The sequence below is a fragment of the Caretta caretta genome, chromosome 3 (assembly GCF_965140235.1).
Source record: "Caretta caretta isolate rCarCar2 chromosome 3, rCarCar1.hap1, whole genome shotgun sequence".
NCBI classification, from domain to species: Eukaryota; Metazoa; Chordata; order Testudines; family Cheloniidae; genus Caretta; species Caretta caretta.
In genome coordinates, this window is record NC_134208.1 from 187,854,232 (window position 1) to 187,870,355 (window position 16,124).

At 41.5% G+C, this 16,124-nt stretch overlaps 1 protein-coding gene across 6 annotated transcripts in view; it reads left to right on the forward strand.

Annotated features, from left to right (window-relative positions):
- Positions 1-15,353, forward strand: part of CCDC85A (coiled-coil domain containing 85A) — a 187,199-nt gene extending 171,846 nt beyond the window's left edge. For 2 of the 6 annotated variants that reach the window (XM_048842820.2, XM_048842819.2), the window contains one exon: positions 13,284-15,353. In XM_048842820.2, coding sequence (XP_048698777.1) covers positions 13,284-13,333 — 50 coding nt within the window. In that variant the 3' untranslated portion in view covers positions 13,334-15,353. Of the gene's footprint in view, positions 1-2,284; positions 2,405-9,412; positions 9,512-13,283 lie in introns of those variants that run through there. The other 4 variants (XM_048842815.2, XR_007355629.2, XM_048842816.2 and 1 more) reach the window with 4 other exon arrangements.
- Positions 15,354-16,124: the final 771 nt, after the last annotated feature.

Here is a 16,124-nt window from a genome sequence, read left to right on the forward strand (position 1 = left end):
ACTAGACCCACTAAATTGACCCCGGGTGGATCGATCGCCACAGTGTCGATCCCTGGTAAGTATAGACATACCCTGAGTCAGTTGACACAGGCTCTGAGACCTGGTGCCACAGGTTTTTTATTGCAGTGTAGATGGATCCTGCATCTTCTCATGCCAGGACAGCTGCTACTCTCTTGGCTTTCCCTCTCCCCTATCCATTTCTGTCTCTGTTCCATTGTTTGTTTGCTGTGGTGGTTTTTTTTTCTTTTTTTCTTTTGAGTTTTTGTGTTGTTACACTTTTAAAATTCCTCTCATCGCCTTCCCTTTTCCTTCACTGCCTCATTCCCCTACTCACCTGAAATCTACACTCCTCTCAGAGTGGCAGAAGATCCACTACTGAGCTACCCATGGCATTTTTGAATGCCACAGGCCACAAGTAAAGAGAAAGATGGACTTGCCAGGCTGCTTTCTGAGCCATATCTCCATAAATGGGAGCTGCTTCCAAGGCTGGTAACATTTGATGCCATTGCACAAGCAGGGAGAGAATGCAGGTGACTTTCGAGGGACCACCTGTCACTTTATCTTCAGCAGACTGTATATGTTTAAAGTGGGGAAAGGATAAATCAGGAGTCATGTATCTTTCCCCATTCACACTGCTCCTCTCCAAATAAGACACAGCAGTATTTGGGCTGCAAACTCTACAGGGGAATGTTCCAAAATTTTAACTCTTCCCAGTCAATTTAACTGGAATTAAAAAATCCAACCCCCCACTCATGGAAACATTTTGATTGAGGTTAGGCATTCTCAAAACCTACTGTGACAGATACAGTGATTTCCTGCAAAATCCTGGGGGAAAAAAACCTTAATGAATTAAGTTTAAGTACCTTTGGAGTCCATTGTATTCAAAATGCAAAGTTTGTGTTAATGTGCAATTCTATGTAACTTCAGTAGGGGAGATGTGACCAGTGTAAACCCTGGAAAGTGTTATGAGCAGCAAAGGGCTGTTTAAAACAATGTGCCAGACAAAAATGAACTTATGGGACAAACAAAGCTAGGTGGCTTGCATAATGAAGTGAGCTGTAGCTCACGAAAGCTCATGCTCAGATAAATTGGTTAGTCTCTAAGGTGCCACAAGTACTCCTTTTCTTAAAGCTAGGTGGGTCTCCCAGAAAATCTCCAGGGGAATATACCTTCTCTGGATATACAAGAGCTCATCTTTTGAAGTTTCACCCTGAGGAGGGGACCTTTGCTGATTATCTGTTCCCAGGGTCCCAAGACCAAAGACCCAAACTGTATAAATGAGTGACTCTGAGTCCTGGGTGTGCTTGTTCTGAACAAAAGCTGTTCTGAACTTGTGACCCCAGAAAAACCCCTTGGTGGGATTTCATGGACTGAATCCTTCCTGAGCCCTTGCTGGAACTGGGATGATCTCTGCTAAGCTTATTAGCATGTGTGTAGGTTTTGTTTATTGTTGTAATATGTTTCCTTTGTAATGCCTTCATCTTAAAAATATATGTGTTTGCTCAGAATGGGCTGTGTGGAAACTTTTAACTGAGGGCAATTGTTCTGTGTATAGCCTCTGAGGAGAAAGCAAAGCAGGCCTGCGTAGTCTGACTTGCTGGGAACTCAGTGTAGGCAGGGAACTGTGCGGCTTGGAAAAACCCTGGTCAGGAGGGAGAGAGACACAGGTCTCTTCCCAAGAGAGGTGACAGCTGAGGAGCTGGACCATGGAGGTGAAAACAGGTGCAGTTGCCCTGAAAGGTGACAAGTATATTTGGGGCCAAAACTGTTTCCCTTTAAGCTTCACAACACCCTTCTGAAGACTGTCAGTAAGTATCCTAATTTCCCAGATGGGAAAACTGAGCCACAGAAAAGTTCAGTGGCATGCTCAAGATTTCAGTAAGGCTCCAGGACAGCAAGCTGCTCTGCACAGACAGAACACCTTGCAGATGTTAAGTTAGTGGCAAAGCTGAGAATAGAGCCAAAGCACCTGATTCTGCCTTGTGCTCTAACCACTTAACCAGGTTTCCTCTCCATGATAGTAGGTGACCACTCACAAGGGTAACGAGTATCTTTCGAGAATCAAACTCAGGCAATTTGCTCAATGTAGCTGAGGTGTTTTAGACTTAATTCAGGTCTTTTTATTATTGAAAGTAGCACAAGCATGGCACAGAGATAGGGAAAGGTTTTGAATGAAATATGCCCTCCATGCTCACATGATAAACTGACTTTTTAAAAAATTTACATCTGCTTAATTAGTGGCAAACACCTTTCATTATTAAATAGTTTTTAATTTTCTACTAAGGGTCCCCTTAGGATGCCATCAGGGGCGGATGGGAGTTACTGCTCTCCAAACCATCCAGCTAGCTTCAGTGGACATGTCTCACCTTCTCAGCAGCCTGAAGCAGTGGTAAATGCTATTAAGGTAACACACTCCCATACAGTATATGCAGAATGTTACGTATGTTGTTTGACATATGTTCCATTGTACTTAGAGCAATATCACTGCAATATCTTCATATACAACATTATTTTTTGTTTCACTCATGTACTTAGAGTGTGAGCTCTTTGGGTCAGGGACTCTCTCCATTGTGAGCGTATAGTGTCTAGCACAATGGGTTCCATTGTGTTCCCGTAGTAAATTATACCTACTTTCTTTTATGACAATGATTATGATGAAGGGTCGACAAGAGATCTGTGAACTAGATGTATTCTCTGCTATAGTATAAGGTGATTAATATGAATATCACAAACATTTTTTTATAAAAATGAAACCAAATTATACAGTATGCACAAGCATGGTGTGGACTTTGTCATGTGTTTTCAGAGAGTGTGATGTACCTACTATGTAGTGCTGAAAACAATGCACGATAATCTCAGAGTCATTCTGGAAGGTAGAGTAAATCCCTTTAGTTCTCATGCTAACCTGGGTCCAGATTGTGAACCTCTTACTTACTTTGGTGAACACACAGGAAGTAGTCCTGTTGACTTCTAAGGAATTATGTGAGCAGAAGGCTCACAGTCTGGCCCTTTGTGACTTTAGCAGCAACTACTTCCCTTAATGAAACAAAATGTTACAATGAGCTATCAGGAGGTATCTAGCATATCATGAGATTTCACATGGCAACTGTGCAAGTACATGTTCCCACCACTATATATGCATCAGCTATGCAATAGAAATCTCTTGTCCTTTCGGGGCAGTTTGGACGAGGCGTGACCTAATGGTCTGAGCATCGAACCAGGAACTCCCAGGTCTGATAGTGATAACCTTCTGTGAGGTGTAGGCAAATCATTCTTACACAGCTTACTCATTTGAAAACAGGAATAATACTCACTGTAACTCCTTACCTGCCATACCAGGCAATGATGTAAGGATAAATTAGTTACTTAAGGGTCCCAGTTTTGCACTCTTCACTCAGACAAAATTGCCAGTAAAGTCAGCGTGAGTTTTTCCTGAGTAAGATGAGCAATATTGGACTCAGAATTGGTTAAGCTCTTTGAAGATGAAAAATGCTATGTAAGTACTGAGCATTATTGATTTGACAATATTTGTTGGTTAGTGGAAAGGAGAATTATCCTACATGTGGATGGGTGACATTTAATTATCCTACATAAAGCTTAAGTAAACAGCTTTTATGCTGGTGAAATGTGTAGGCATTGTGGCAGTAAAAGCCATTTCTTCATCAGAATATAAGGGTTCGGGTAGTCTCCCCGCATCCACTACTCTAGCTTAGGACTAGCCTCCTGCCACCTGCACATAATTGAGGTTCAAGCGGCTGCTCCCCTAGTCTGCCCTGCCACCATCTACACCCAGTCTGCTTGGGGGCAGTACAAATCCCAGCCCTGTAGTATCCAGGGGTGGGGAAGCCATTCAGTTTCCTCTGTGCTTGAGAAGTGCATATTTCAGCAGCACCAAAGGTCTTGTGTGTGCCCTCCAAGGATGGGTGAATTTCACCTGCTGTCATTATGGAAAACAAAGCTGCACAAAACAATTTAGCCTAGAGATCATGTGGATTTACAAAATAAGATTATTGTAGTTAGCTCTGTATAGCCTCTGACAAATCGCTTTGATTGGAACAATTATCAACATGCTTTTGACAGTGTCTGATAGCTAGTTGGTGTAAGTGGATGTGTTTACAGTGGTAAAGTACTCATTAGGATTATTAAAATGCTTAGATGTATCCAAAATTTCATTTTCTGTGCTGTGTTGCCCCTGCTTTTATCCTGATAGGAATTGTATCAGCAGGCAAAAATAGAGATGAATGATGCTAGGCATTTCCCTGAGTGCGCTACATTTTATCCAGTTAAATAAAATTTCTTTCTTTCAGCCAAACTGAAAAATGTACACAAGTCCTGATCCCTTGAACAGAGGTGGTCACAAACAACACACAAGGCAACTCCCTCCACTGCCCTGTCTCCAAGAGGCTGCTCACTTGGACCTCTATCTGTCTTGGGCCTGGTCTGTACTGGAAACTTACCAGTATAACTGTTTCGGTTAGGGGTGGTACAAATCCTAGTATGAACACAATAATACTAGCATACAGGTAGAGCTTATTCCCTTTCCATATAGGAATAGCTATACCAGTAGAAGAACCCTTTATACCAACAACACTCAGTAATGGGATTGTTCTACTTTAACTACACTGGTATCTATAAAGTGGGGAAACTTTTGTGTATAGATAAGCCTTGGACTCTCCTGGAATCTCTGTACTTAAACACAGTCCTTTGTTGCTGTCTCAGCCCCTGTGCAAGGCCACGTCTACATTAGACATTTTTACTGATTTTTTTTAAAACTACACTGGTTTTTTTTAAACTATGCTGGAGGGTAGGGATAGGATACAGAGGACCTAGACAAATTGGAGGATTGGGCCAAAAGAAATCTGATGAGGTTCAACAAGGACAAGTGCAGAGTCCTGCACTTAGGACGGAAGAATCCCATGCACTGCTACAGACTAGGGACCGAATGGCTAGGCAGCAGTTCTGCAGAAAAGTGGAAAAGAAGCTGGATCTGAGTCAACAGTGTGCCCTTGTTGCCAAGAAGGCTAATGGCATTTTGGGATGTATACGTAGGGGCATTACCAGCAGATCAAGGGACGTGATCATTCCCCTCTATTCGACATTGGTGAGGCCTCATCTGGAGTACTGTGTCCAGTTTTGGGCCCCACACTACAAGAAGGATGTGGATAAATTGGAAAGAGTCCAGCGAAGGGCAACAAAAATGATTAGGGGGCTGGAGCACATGATTTGAGGAGAGGCTGAGGGAACTGGGGATGTTTAGTCTACAGAAGAGAAGAATAAGGGGGGATTTGATAGCTGTTTTCAACTACCTGAAAGGGGGTTCCAAAGAGGATGGCTCTAGACTGTTCTCAGTGGTAGCAGATGACAGAACAAGGAGTAATGGTCTTAAGTTGCCGTGGGGGAGATTTAGGTTGGATATTAGGAAAAACTTTTTCACTAGGAGGGTGGTGAAACACTGGAATGTGTTACCTAGGGAGGTGGTAGAATCTCCTTCCTTAGAAGTTTTTAAGGTCAGGCTTGACAAAGCCCTTGCTGGGATGATTTAGTAAGGGATCGGTCCTGCTTTGAGCAGTGCGTTGGACTAGATGACCTCCTGAGGTCCCTTCCAACCCTGATATGCTATGATTCTATGATTCTGTGGTCTAGTTAATTCATTAAAAACTTCTATAACTGCATTACAATAGCAGTATAAAAGTGCTTATTCTGGTGTAGCTTATTACAGCACAGGAAGGGGAATAAGCTATACCAGTATTAGTCTTTTTTGATCAATATAACTCTGTGTGTGTGTGTGTGTACACACTGGTATAATTATTTGATTAAAAAATCACCCCCTCTCCTCAATTGACATGGTTATGCTGGTAAAACTTCTGCAGGAATGTCTGCACTAAGGAAAGTTAAGATGAATCAACTAAATGCGTGAAGTCCATGTGCACAATTTAAAGCACATTAAACCCCTGTCTGGCTGATGTCACTCAGGAGTAAAGTGGTCTTAATTTGCTGTAACTTAATCCTTTACTTCTGAGTGAGAGCATCCACATGAGGGTAATGTACTTTAATTTGTGCATGTTGCCGTTACACCTTTTAGTTGGTTTACAAGCCCTAACTGTAGACCAGGCCTAAGGCTCCTGACTTAGGATCACTGAGGGTATGTCTACACAGGGATAGCTCCTGTGGCATGGCAAGAGCTAGCCGGGGTCAGCCAATTCGGGCTTGTGGAGCTTGGGCTGTCGGGGCTCAAAATCTCTGTGTGGACATTCAGGCTTGGTCTGGAGCCCAAGCTGTGCGACCCGCCACCATCACCAAAGTTCTGGCGGCAGTCTAAACCTGAACATCTACATAGCGATTTTTCAGCCTTGCAGCGTGAGCTCTGGGAGCTTGAGTCAGCTGACCCAGACCAGCCGTGGGTTTTTTATTCCTATGTAGACATACCCACAGTGTAAGGTGAAGTTGGCCACTGATCCTCCTTTTGTGCAGATGCTCTGCAACATAAAGGAATTTCGGAAAGTTTTTTTACTTTCCATCCAGGAGTGACTTAACCCCCACAGACCCTTTAACAATTGTCTATATAGGGCGAGTTACATCCTGAGGGTTTGTACCTCAGTGACTCAGAACATAGAAGAGAGTAGCACCTTTCACCATCACCTCATAAATATTTTGCAAAAATAAAATAAATTAGAACTTTGTTTTCCTCAAAACTTAAATCTATTAAGCATTAAGTTGATTTTAAATGCAATTCTCCAGAGCACACAAAAAATCAGCTCCTATGTGGTGTATCTGAGAAAGGTGCCCCCCAAGCTTCAGTTTAGTAAAGCACTTGAGCACATGCTTAAGATAAGCATGTGTTTAAATTCCATTGACTTCAAAGTTAAGTGTGTTTGTGTAAGTGCTCTGCTGAATCAGGATCCTCACCTGAATCCAAATCCCAATGGCCTAGTCCAAAGCACATTGATGTCAATGGGCCCATCGTTTCTGTGCATATTTACAGGAAGAAGATGACTAATTAGCCAGTAAAATGGAAAGCATAGATACCACTCTTGCTTGTGACAAGTAGAACATTTGCACTAAATCCTCAATCCTAAATGGGAAGAGGTTAACTTCTAGTAACCAATATTAAATTAGTAGGGCTGAGTGAATGGCATGGATTTTTTTATTTGAATTGAATCCTGTCAAGGTTCCTTCCCCACTCTGAACTCTAGGGTACAGATGTGGGAACCTGCATGAAAGATCCCCTAAGCTTATTTTTACCAGCTTAGGTTAAAACATCCCCAAGGTACAAACTGTTTTACCTTTCGTCCCTGGACCTTATGCTGCCACCACCAAAGTGTCTAACAAAAATAACAGGGGAAGTGCCCACTTGGAAACGTCTACCCCCCCAAGCACTACACCCCCTTTTCTGGGGAAGGCTTGATAAAAATCCTCACCAATTTGCATAGGTGAACACAGACCCAAACCCTTGGATCTTAAGAACAATGAAAAAGCAATCAGGTTCTTAAAAGAGAATTTTAATTAAAGAAAAAGTAAAAGAAAAACCTCTGTAAAAACAGGAAGGGAAATACCTTACAGAGTAGTCAGATTCAAAACATAGAGAATCCCTCTAGGCAAAACCTTAAGTTACAAAAAGATACAAAAACAGGAATATACATCGCATTCAGCACAACTTATTGTATCAGCAGTTTAAACAAAACAGAATCTAACGCATATCTAACTAGATTGCTTACTAACTCTTTACAGGAGTTCTGACCTGCATTCCTGCTCTGGTCCCGGCAAAAGCATCACACAGACAGAGAGGACCCTTTGTTTCCCCCCTTCCCCTACAGCTTTGAAAGTATCTTGTCTACTCATTGGTCATTTTGGTCAGATGCCAGTGAGGTTATCTTAGCTTCTTAACCCTTTACAGGTGAAAGGGTTTTTCCTCTGGCCAGGAGGGATTTAAAGGTGGTTATCCTTCCCTTTGAGTGTTTTTTCCCAAATAGAATCAACCGTTTCTTCGGGAGTTTTGCCTGGTTAAAGACTACATAACTAGGTTACATATGAAATAACTCTGTGAACATTTAATATGGAAACACATGCTTTTATGTAATGGCCAGTATTGTTTTATCACCCAAAAGCCATATTTCCATGTAGAGATACAGTAGAACCTCAGAGTTACGGACACCTTGGGAATGGGGGCTGTAACTCTGAAATTATAGTAACTCTGAAAAAGACGTGATGGATTTCAGACATGGGGGAATTGGAGCTGAAACTGCAGGGTGGAGGCGGAGGGTCAGGACTCCCAGCAGGGTGTGTGTGTTGGAGCTTCTGACCTTAGGGGCCACCAGGGCTTCCGGCAGGGGGCTCAGGGCTTCTACCCCCGGGAGCACCAGAGCTCAGGGCTTTAGATCTGAGGGGAGTGCTGGGACTTGGATTTCAGCCCTGCAGCTTAGCTCCTGGTTTCAGCCTCGTAGGGGGCACTGGGGCTCAGAGCTTCAGCCCCGAAGCTGCCCTGTGCGAAGCGCCAGACCGCTCCTGGTTTCACCAGGGAGTTGGTGCCTGTGGGACCAGGGATCGGGGCTTCAGCCTCACAGCTCTGTTCCTGGCTTCAGCTGGGGCAGGACGCTGGGGCTCAGGGCTACAGCCGAGCAGCTCCACTCCTGGTTTCAGCAGGTGTGTGTGTGCGGGGGGGATTGGGGCTTTAGCTACAGGGGGAGCTCTGGGGCTGAAACTGGCACACCCCTCATAGCTCAAGCCCCAGCACCCCCGGGGCTGAAACTGGGAGCAGAGCTATGGGGCTGAAGCCCCAAGCCCTGACACCCCCTGCAGAGCAGAAGCCAGAAACGGAGCCACAGGGCTCCCGAGGGTCAGAACCCCTGAGCCCCCCGTCCGCCTGGAGACCAACCCCCCAGTGGCTGAGGCCCAGAGCCTCGGGTCTAATGCCCCAAGGCAGTACAGTATTTGCTTTTTTTTTCTTTTTCTCTGCACTACTGTCTGATTGATGACTTCCAGTTTCACAGGGTGTCGGTTGATCGGTAAGTCCGTAACTCTGGTGTTCATATCTTTTAGGTTCTACTGTATACATGTTCCATGTAGGTTATAGTACTGATGTAAGGTACAGCCCTTTTCACAGCTTAAGGCCAAAAGAGACCATTAGGATCACCTGTTCTGACCTCCTGCATAACAGAGGCAATAGAACCTCACCCAGTAATTTTTGCATCAAGTTTTTAAATCTAGTCCAATTTCATTGTATACTGGAGGAAACGTGTGCTGACTACATACTCTGATCTGCTTCATTACACTTAAATCTATTATTCAATTACACATGCATATTCTTACCCTGAAAAGGCCTTTTTAGAGATTACATTTCTTAATGTTCTTATTGTAGTTGAAGAACAAATTCCATTTGTAAAATAAAATTTACTTTTTTTTTTAACATACCCAGGTCTTGGAAGCTCAGGAAAATATAGATCGGCAGCATGGTAAAGAATATGATCATGACCTTAGTGAGACAGAAAAAGCTATAGTCAGAGAAATGTGCAATGTAAGTTTAATGTGCTTAATTTTGTATTCTGTACTGAAACCTGAAACAATATTTGCACCCAGGTTATTAATATTTAAAAATTGCTGACAATATGCCTTTAAAGTTTTCATTTGAAAATGAAGCCACTTATACTCTGATTTTTCAATAATATAATTTACTGAATTTTTATGAACTAAATAATTGTTACACTTTGGTCAGCATGTTTTGTTATAATATATAAATATATATCTATAAAGAGAGAAAGTGATCCAGTGAATAAGACACTAGAATGGGACTCAGGAGACCTGGGTTTTATTCTCAGTTTCGTCATCAAGACTAGGATGTTAAAAGATGGCTAATCTCTGTGTGACACTGGGCAGGTATATTAACATCTTGGTTCCTTCGTTTCCCCATCTATAAAATGTTAGTAATAATTACCCACCTGTACATGGAGCTTTACGATTTATGGATAAAAATATTTTCTAAATTATAAATATTGTTATAGTTATCCATAAAACTTCCCAATAGTTACATAATTTCATATCTGAAATGTTCATGTATTATATCTGACACAACCACTTCTTCCCAATGCACTTATGTTTTGAGTTTAAAATTTAATATTTTTGTTTAAAAATACTTTTCTTTTTTTTTCCCATCTGCTCAGCAGGGAAAAGCTAAATGTTTTTACTCCATTATTGCTTATATTCTTTAAACTTTTTAAAATTTTTGTTTCTCCTCAGGTTATCCCTGTGTATTCAGATGAAGAGCAAGCCTTTGATTAGCTAATTATTCTTTTGTTTTAATTCTCACTAGTTTCCTAGGACTTACAGAATCATTACTTTGCTCCTGTTTTTTTGGTTTTTTTTGGGGGGGGGGGAAGAGTCGGGGTTAGGTGAAATGTTTGTCATGTGATCATTTTGCCTCTGTGTTCTGGGTCAGGGTTTTCAATAGTCACTGTCGATTTTTGGGGGTTACCATAATTTTTAGGTGCTCAGTTTGGGACATCTTAAAAGGACCTGATTTTCAGAGGGTAGGTGGTCAGCCCTCTGACATATCTCAAATTGGGCACTCTAACTGTTGAGACCCCAAAGTCATAGTCAGGTCTGAAAAGTTTGGTTTTATTTTTAAAAATATTTATCTACTATGTGGTTTTTCAGTTTATAAAAAGTCTGCATCACAGAATATGAAGGCCTTGTAATGTTTTCAGCACACTTTCCATCCTTAAGGATTCCCCTAACTTACACGAAGGGGCACATTCTCCCCTCAGGATGCATTTGCATTCCACACTAATGATGGAAATTATGCCAGTTCCTCAAGAGGAAAAGACACCATTTCTAACACATTCCTCTTTTTATTCACATTGGGTGTCTACATAACATTTAAATAGATCTTTTACTTTGCGTTTGTCCAGTGCTTAGTACAGTGAAACGTGTGATTTTTTGATTGGCGCCTCAAGCCACTGTCTTATCACAAGTAACAATCATAGGTACATTTGGAGTTATTCTCTCACATTAGCTACTGTGAGCTGGCTTTCAAAAGCCAGAACTTCTGCCCAGCTTGCTGCAACATAAATCTGAGGTGCTCCAGCGTGCTGCACGCTAACTGTCCAGGTGAACCATGCTACTGCTCACAAAGTTCCCTAGTCCTTATTGAAATACTACTGTTTGTATCAACAGTATATCAGGGCTCACTAGGAAACTTCTAGCATGCCACAGCAGTGTCCACATTGCTATTTAGTGCATGGCTTGCTGGAGCACTGTAGAGTTGCTGTGTAGCACGCTGGGGCATATCTGCTCGTTTAGACATGCCCACACAAATGAGGTTCCACATACAATTACTTGATTGAGGGGAAATGTGCCTTTGTGGGCACAAATGTGGGTATTTGCGGCCACTCCTGAGATGCTTGGCCCACATTGCTCTATGTCTTCAGACAGGTGCCAGTGAAAATCCTAACTAGTACCAAACTCAATATGCTGGAATAGCTTCAAGGCCCGCATATAGGTTGCTTTCTACACGTAAGCAAAGGTGGCTGCTGGTAACAACAGATCCCATGTGGTTGTCTGATTCAGATTCTGATATTAACCCCCATTCAAGTCTCCCCAGCACCTGATGAAAAGGGTTTTGAACAGAGATCTATCACCTCTCAGGTGAGGGCCCTAACCACTGAGCTATGGGATAGTCTGATGTGAATCTCCCTCAATCTCGCCAGTTGAAGCTGTTCCACTTTGCTAAATAATTGAAGTCACTGAGCTGGAGACAATGTGAGCATGGCTCCATATCCTGGTGGATAGGGCATTCCGGTCCCCCTGCTCCAATGACTCTCTTGAAAAATAAAGAGGAATTGGGCATCTTTCACATCCGAACCACTGGGCTAAAAGTTTTGAGGGAACTGCTTCTTAATCCGCCCCCCTCCTCACAATTGCTGGGTGACTAGGGAACTTTTGCAGCAAAAAGTTTGGTACCAACTACGTTTGAGGGTTAGGGGGCAGCTAAGTGGGGATTTTGTGAATCCTAGTGGCACCTAAATCTGGGACTTTGGGACCTAAAGTGCTAGTTAGGTGCCTAAATCCCAGATGTAGGCACCACTGTGATTCGCAGCCTCCCACTCACCTGCCGCCTAACCCAGCAGGCACCTAAGTTTTTGCAGTAAAAGTCACCTATGTTTCTGCGTCTCAGCATATGCACTGCTGCCTCACTCTAGAGGCATCAGGACACTTAAGTCCCTTTGTGAAACTAGCCTATAGGTGTCAATTACTGTGCTATAGGTATGACACTGGTCTCTGGTTATCAACATGTTTTCCATGATTTTTACTGTTACTGTTTTGTTAGGAATGGCCTTTTTTGTTAATTCCACCCATCTCCTTCAAATCAGACATGAGCTCAGGCCATAATGTGGGAGCAATTTGGAACACAAAATTCAGAGGGTGATGGGGTCTGGAGTCTTGGTTTGGGCCCATCCAACCGGTCCAAAGACAAATCCCTTCACAGCCCTGTGCTTGAATTTGTACTCCCATATTTTATCTTTACTTCTGACCTTGTCTTGCTTCTATTTCTCTTTTTAATAACCAATCTTGTCCATTGCTTGCTTCTTGGTGGTCCAGAGAGAGATGCCAAGTCATGTGTTGCTAACTGTTCTTGTTTCCTGTTTGTAAACTTCATTAAAAGCCAACTAAGAATACACTAAATGCTTTCCTAATATTACCTTCTGTGCTAACAATTGTTGTAGTTGTGGCATGTATTTAATACAATCATGAATGGGAACAGAGGTGAGGACAAGGAGCAAATTTGTTCACATGTAGTCCACACTATGAAAAAACTTGAAAATTCTTACTAAATCATGTGTGACCCTGATCCAGCAAAAGCACTGGAGTATGTGCTTAACTTTAAGTATAGGACCACTTCTGTTGATTTCAATGGGACTACTCATGTTCTTAAAGCTAAGCACTTGCTTAAACTCTTTGCTGCATTGGGGCCTGTGTGTCTGAAATTGACTTTGATGGGAGTTTTGCCTAATAAATGATTGCATAAAGATTTCCAAACCTGGCCCTTGTTTTCAGGACAGACATTGCTCCTGAACAGACTTCTAAGTAACAGATGGTCAAAAATGAAAATACTGAATCTCCTTCCAAATTTATTCTTCCTTCTTCCTTTGTCTCTCTGCCTCTATTTCTGTCTATGCTGCATGGTGTGTGTGTGTATATATATTTATATATATATATAATGCATACAGATACACAAATCCACTTTTGGTTGGATGATATAGCTGACATCTCTTTCTATCACTTGCCTTTAGGTTGTGTGGCGGAAGCTTGGAGATGCTGCAGGTTCATGTCCTGGAATTAGACAACATTTGTCAGGAAATCAGTATAAAGGACCTATGTAAAAGGACCTGAGTGTCACCCCTCTCAGAAGATAGAGTTTAAATGGCAAGTGACGGATAGAGGGAACTTACTCTATCCACAGTAACTTCTCAGCTGACAACAGGATGTCTACATGCAGTATACATGACTTCTTTGAAACAGTGGTGAAGTGGTTAAAAAAAAGTGGATAAACTGACCTAAACTCCATACTCTCTGACTGAGAAGTGGATAAACTCTGTTTACTCTTGACTACACTACTGCTTTGAAAATTGGCACAGCTTCTTCATAAAAGTCTTTCAGACAACAGTTATGTGCCCTAGAGTCCTGGCACTGTCATTTCAGGATACTGTAGAGTTAAACTCTGCCTCTTAGCCATGGCATTGTCATTCAAAACTACACGCTCAGAATGAAGAGATCTGAATGCTTCTTATTTAAAACATAATTGGTATTCTGCAGGAGATACACAAAAAAATTTTTTTTTTAAAAGACAGTTATGGTGAACCTTCATTGAGTCTGAATGAATTTTAATTAGGTTTAGCAGGAGTTTTTCACCAGAGTGGAGAGACACCAAAAAACTGTGCCTTGAGTCATCACAGTTACAGGAAAGTCAGATACTTGGTAGCTCACGCTTCAGTCGACAGTATTAGTTAATGGTGCTTAGGCAATTTGCAGCTGAAATTACTTTTTTTTAGAATACTTGCATTTGAGGTGCTAAAAGACAATAAAATCTCCTAACCAGCCAGTAGTGTAGCAAAAACTACAGTACATGTAGCAAAACACAATTTCTTTCTAAATGAAAGTGAAGATAGACTTTTTGCATTCTCTTTTGTGCATGCCTCCTGGAAACATACATGATGGGCAGCACCCTGCGAATAGAACACTGAGGTAACAATATTTAAGACCTCAAACCAAAACCACCATCAGAGTTCTTTTCTGAGAGCATTTTCCAATTGCCAATGCTTATTTCTACCATTTAGTTTAGAGACATGCTGTTTTATTTAAGAAAAATATGAGTCTAAAAGATTGCACTGCATTTATGAAAAGCTTTCCTTGCCTACTGTAATGTTCTTTCAAATAAAACTTTTATTCTTCTCAAAGCATGTCTTTAATTTATTCTGAGGCTAAAAGCTCTTGTTCAGATTGCCTGAGTTTTGACCAGGAGGTGCCCTAGATGTGCTTAGTTTAATTTTTTTCTGTGTGTATAACATTAGATTGTGTGTATTGAAATGCTATGATAGGTATTTCGTGTATATCTAAATGCAACAAATACTTTCTTGTATGAATGTGCGACAGGCTTGTGACTGAATGCTGTTGCTTAACTTTTTACCATAGCTGAGCATCAAAAAATAGGAATGCAACAATTCCCAGGTTTTGGGTTTGTTCTTGATTACTAAAATTTGATTCAAAGGTGATATTCTCTGGTTTTTGTGGGCTTGTTATATGTTGTATACTGGTTTGTTGGAAGTGGAATGTAGTTGGGCTGCTGTGCAACCTTTTTTATATGGTGGTGTAAAATCAGCTTCCTGTCTTCAGAAAACTGTTATGGATTAATTTGTGGCAGTAATTATATCTGTTCTGTCATTTTATTTGGTACCATTCAACAGAGATGTAAGGCCTCCAATCCAGCATTCCTTTCTCAGGCACAACTCTTGTTGATTCCTTTTCCTTGAGTGAGGACTGCAGAATCTGGTTTTTAATTTTGAAACATGGCATTTTTAAAATAGTTCTTATATATAAAAAAAATGCTTGTTACATTTCCATATTTTTCTCTCAAGCAGTTTTATCATTAAACTTAAATTGTTGTATTCCTATAACGTGGGGGGGAGGGGAGAAAAAGAGTAGTATTTACCTGCAGGGGCTAATTCAAGGGACACTGGTCTTTTGACGTTACACTTGTGTAAATTTTGATACTGTATTAAAACTATTTTTTTACAGTTCTGCATACAACTGGGTATCAAGTATCTGTGTTCATTTTAGCAACGGTAATAAATTATTTAATCCCATAGTTGTTTGCTTTCTTTTAATGATGCATTTCATGAGATATGTGAACTGATGCCAAAAGCAAATTCTGTTCACTGAGAGATCTATTCTAAATACTTCTTGTATAGTAGTTACATTAGTGCTCAAAAATACATTATCTAGCTCTATCTCCCACTGCAGTCACTGGAAGAACTGGATGCTCAAAAATAGAAATTCTGGCCCCTTAACTTGTCTTGACTACTCCCTACTGCTTAGATTCTGCTGCTTAAACACACTGGGCCAGATCCTACTGTGTGGTGCTGTTGGTTTATGTCAGGTAGCTGGCAGAGAACAATTTATCATTCTGATATAGCTGGGCATGGGAAGATCACCTCAGTGTAGGGATAATTGCTTGTGATGTAGAGCCAACATGGTGGCTTCTACTCCATCCACTCCTTCCTGCTGGTGGCATATAGGGAGCTGCCATGAGCAACAGGAACTAGCCAAGGATTCTTTATGGGATGGTGACCCCACTCTGCCCTGTTGGTCCATGGGTTCCATTTGCAAATGGCTTAATTTAAAGCAGCCTTGTTGTGCATGAGTTCAGATTGGTATACAGCTGGTCAAGAATGAAAGGAGCCCAGGGTCACTTCTGAGATTATTCCAGGAGTCTTTGGCCATAACTGAGGATTGAAATCAGTATCTTTTGGCATATGTCCAGTGAGATTGTCTTAGTGCTTCTGAATAGGAATTGTTGTTTTTTTTGTTTTTTTTGTTTTTGGTTAAACAGTCACTTCCTATCGAGAAAAGAAAAC